The sequence below is a fragment of the Penaeus vannamei genome, chromosome 15 (genome assembly GCF_042767895.1).
Source record: "Penaeus vannamei isolate JL-2024 chromosome 15, ASM4276789v1, whole genome shotgun sequence".
NCBI lineage: Eukaryota > Metazoa > Arthropoda > Malacostraca > Decapoda > Penaeidae > Penaeus > Penaeus vannamei.
The window spans coordinates 11,283,758-11,286,765 of NC_091563.1; the positions used below are offsets into that span (position 1 = coordinate 11,283,758).

At 41.9% G+C, this 3,008-nt stretch overlaps 1 protein-coding gene across 1 annotated transcript in view; it reads right to left on the minus strand.

Annotated features, from left to right (window-relative positions):
- LOC138864093 (uncharacterized protein PF3D7_1120000-like) overlaps nt 1-2,302 on the minus strand; it is a 7,452-nt gene extending 5,150 nt beyond the window's left edge. Inside the window, 2 exon segments of the mRNA XM_070130122.1 lie at nt 1,855-2,248; nt 2,250-2,302. Of these exon segments, the coding sequence (XP_069986223.1) occupies nt 1,855-2,248; nt 2,250-2,302 (447 nt within the window).
- Nucleotides 2,303-3,008: the final 706 nt, after the last annotated feature.

Sequence of the window (3,008 nt, forward strand, 5' to 3'; positions counted from 1 at the left end):
CTCACGTTATCTTAAACCCGCTGTTTCGTTCCCTTCATTTTTTAAAAATTATTTTCTTTATTCTTTGTTTTCTTTATCTCGACTTCCCTTTTCTTGAGTTTCCTCATTTTCCTCTCCTCTACTTTTATTTCTTGACTCGGTGCTTCCATTTCCTCGCCCCATTCTTATTCACTTATACATTTTCCCCTCGAGTGTCTTCCTCCAATCTCTTCCTTCCCCCCTTCTTTATCTTTCTCTCTCCGTTTCTTCATCTTTTCCTTCCTTCTCCCCTTTTTTATTTTTCTCTCTTTCCGTACTTTCTCCTTTCCCTTCCTTCTCCCCTTCTTTATTTTTCTCTCTCTCCGTTCTTTCTCCTTTTCCTTCCTCTCCTCCCTTTATTTTTCCTTTATCACATTCTTTGGAGCTTCCTCTTCCTCTTCCTCCTACTACGATTTTCTCTTTCCTTTTGTTCTTTCTCTTGTCTCCTATAAACCTGTTTCTCTTTTTTTTCTCTCGATCATCTTATAGTCTCCTTCAATCCTTCTTTTTTTCTTCTTCCTCTTCCACTTTCTTTACGTCTTTAAATTCATTTGTATTTTTCTATTCGTCTCTTTTCCTCCTCCTTCTTTCTTACTCTTTCTTTCTCTTTTCACTCTCCTTTCTCGACTTGCTTAGAAAACATGAGAAGAATTTCAGTCCATTTCTTACTTCTTACCTGATTATCATTTCCAGATACGGACAAAATAAAAGGAAAACAAAGAAGAAGAAGAAGAAAAAAGAAAGAAAGAGAAAACAGTAAAGGTGAAGAAACAGTAAAAACAAAATTAAAGCGGAAACACTAAAAAAGAAGAAGAAAAAAGAGGATACAGAAAAGAGAAAGTAAATGAACGAGGAAACAGTAAAAACAAAATAAAAGAGGAAACACCGAAAAAAACGAAAAAAAGGAGGATACAGAAAAAAGAAAGAAAACGAAAGAGAAAACAATAACAAATAAAAACAAAGAGGGAAACAGTCAAGAAATAAACGAACGAGGAAACAGTAAAAAAAAAAAAATTAAAAAAAAATAAAGAAAGAAAGCCTTACTTTGTTGACTGTTATTTGATCATCGAATTTCTATTTTTCTTTTCACTCGCACAACCACGACGAATAAAAGGAGACAGAGGGAGAGAGATAAAAAACGGAATAGGAAGAGTAAAGAATATAAATGAGATGAAATTTTCTGTTCTTCAGAAAGATTTGATTGCCACATTTTTTAATGATATAAAAATATCGTTTTTCGTTATATCTTGGAAAAGATTAAATTCAGTCAAGGGAATGAGAGAGAGAGAGAGAGAGAGAGAGAGAGAGAGGAGAGAGAGAGAGAGAGAGAGAGAGAGGAGAGAGAGAGAGAGAGAGAGAGAGAGAGAGAGAGAGAGAGAGAGAGAGAGAGAAGGAGAGAGAGAGAGAGAGAGAGAGAGAGAGAGACAGACAGACAGAAAGAAAGACAGACAGACAGACAGAGACAGACAGACAGAGACAGGCAGACAGAGACAGGCAGACATACAGACAGACAGACAGACAGACAGACAGACAGACAGACAGACAGACAGAGAGTGAGAGAATAAGAGTCGATTCGAGGAATCAATTGTCATATTTATAAGGAAAATACACAGCTTTTCATTTTCTATTTGAACTAAAAGAAAAAAGGGAGGAGAAGAAAAAGAAGAGAGAAGAGAGATTAAAAGGACGTAAACAAGACCAAATAAAATCAGTGACGCCGCCCGATACATCTTGAGGGACTTTAAGGAGGGTTTCTCGCGCTAACCTCCTCCCTGACCTCTTCTCTGACCTCCCTGACCTCTTCTCTTTCTTGGCTTCCTCCCTGACCTCCCTGACCTCTTTCTTGGCCTCCTCTCTGACTTCACTGACCTCTTTCTAGGCTTCCTCCCTGGCCTCTTCTCTGATCTCCTTAACCTTTATCTTGGCTTCATCCCTGACCTCTTCTCTGACCTCTTTCTTAGCCTCCTCCCTTACCTCTTTCTTGGCTTCCTCCCTGACCTCTTCTCTGACCTCCTCCCTCACCTCTTTCTTGGCCTCCTCCCTGACCTCTTCTCTGATCTCCCTGACCTCTTTCTTGGCTTCCTCCCTGATCTCTTCTCTGATCTCCTCCTTAACCTCTATCTCGGATTCATCCCTGACCTCTTCTCTGGCTTTCTTGGCTTTCTCCCTGACTTCTTCTCTGATCTCCCTGACTTCTTTCTTGGCCTCCTCCCGGACCTCCTCCCTGACTTTCTGCTTCAGAAGCTCTCCGACTTTCTTCATCTCTTCAAATTTGAAATTTCATTATTTGTGTGTGTGTTTCTCTCTATATACTTGGCTATTTAACCTTCTTTATCATTTTTTCTCTATTCGCTATTCCTTTCTTCCATCTTCTCGGCCTTCTCTCTTTCTCTTTCTTTCTTTCTTTCTCTCTCTCTATCTCTCAATCTCTCTATTTCTCAATTTCTCACTCTCTCATTCTCTCCTCTCCATCTCTTCTTCTCTCCTCCTCCTCTCCATCTCTTCTTCTCTCCTCCTCCTCTCCATCTCTTCTTCTCTCCTCCTCCTCTCCATCTCTTCTTCTCTCCTCCTCCTCTCCATCTCTTCTTCTCTCCTCCTCCTCTCCCTCATTCCCCCATCTTCTCCTTCTCCCTATTTTCTTTCCATTTCCCTTTCTCTTTCTCTCTCACTCTCGGCCTCCTCCGTCGCGGTGACTCCTGACCCATACAATAACTTAACAGCTGATCCAAGATGAACCGCTGTCACAGTCCATCAAGCCCGTTTCCTCCTCTCAAGCCCAGCCCCTTCGCTTCCACCAGCCTGCCAACATAGCTAACGACCCCTTTAACCAGCCTGCCAACACGGCTGACAACCTTTTTCACCCAGCCCCTTAGCTTCCACCATCCTGCCAACACAGCTGCCAGCCCCTTCCACCCATCCTCTTCGCTTCCACCATCCTGCCAACACAGCTACCAGCCCCTTCCACCCATCCTCTTCGCTTCCACCATCCT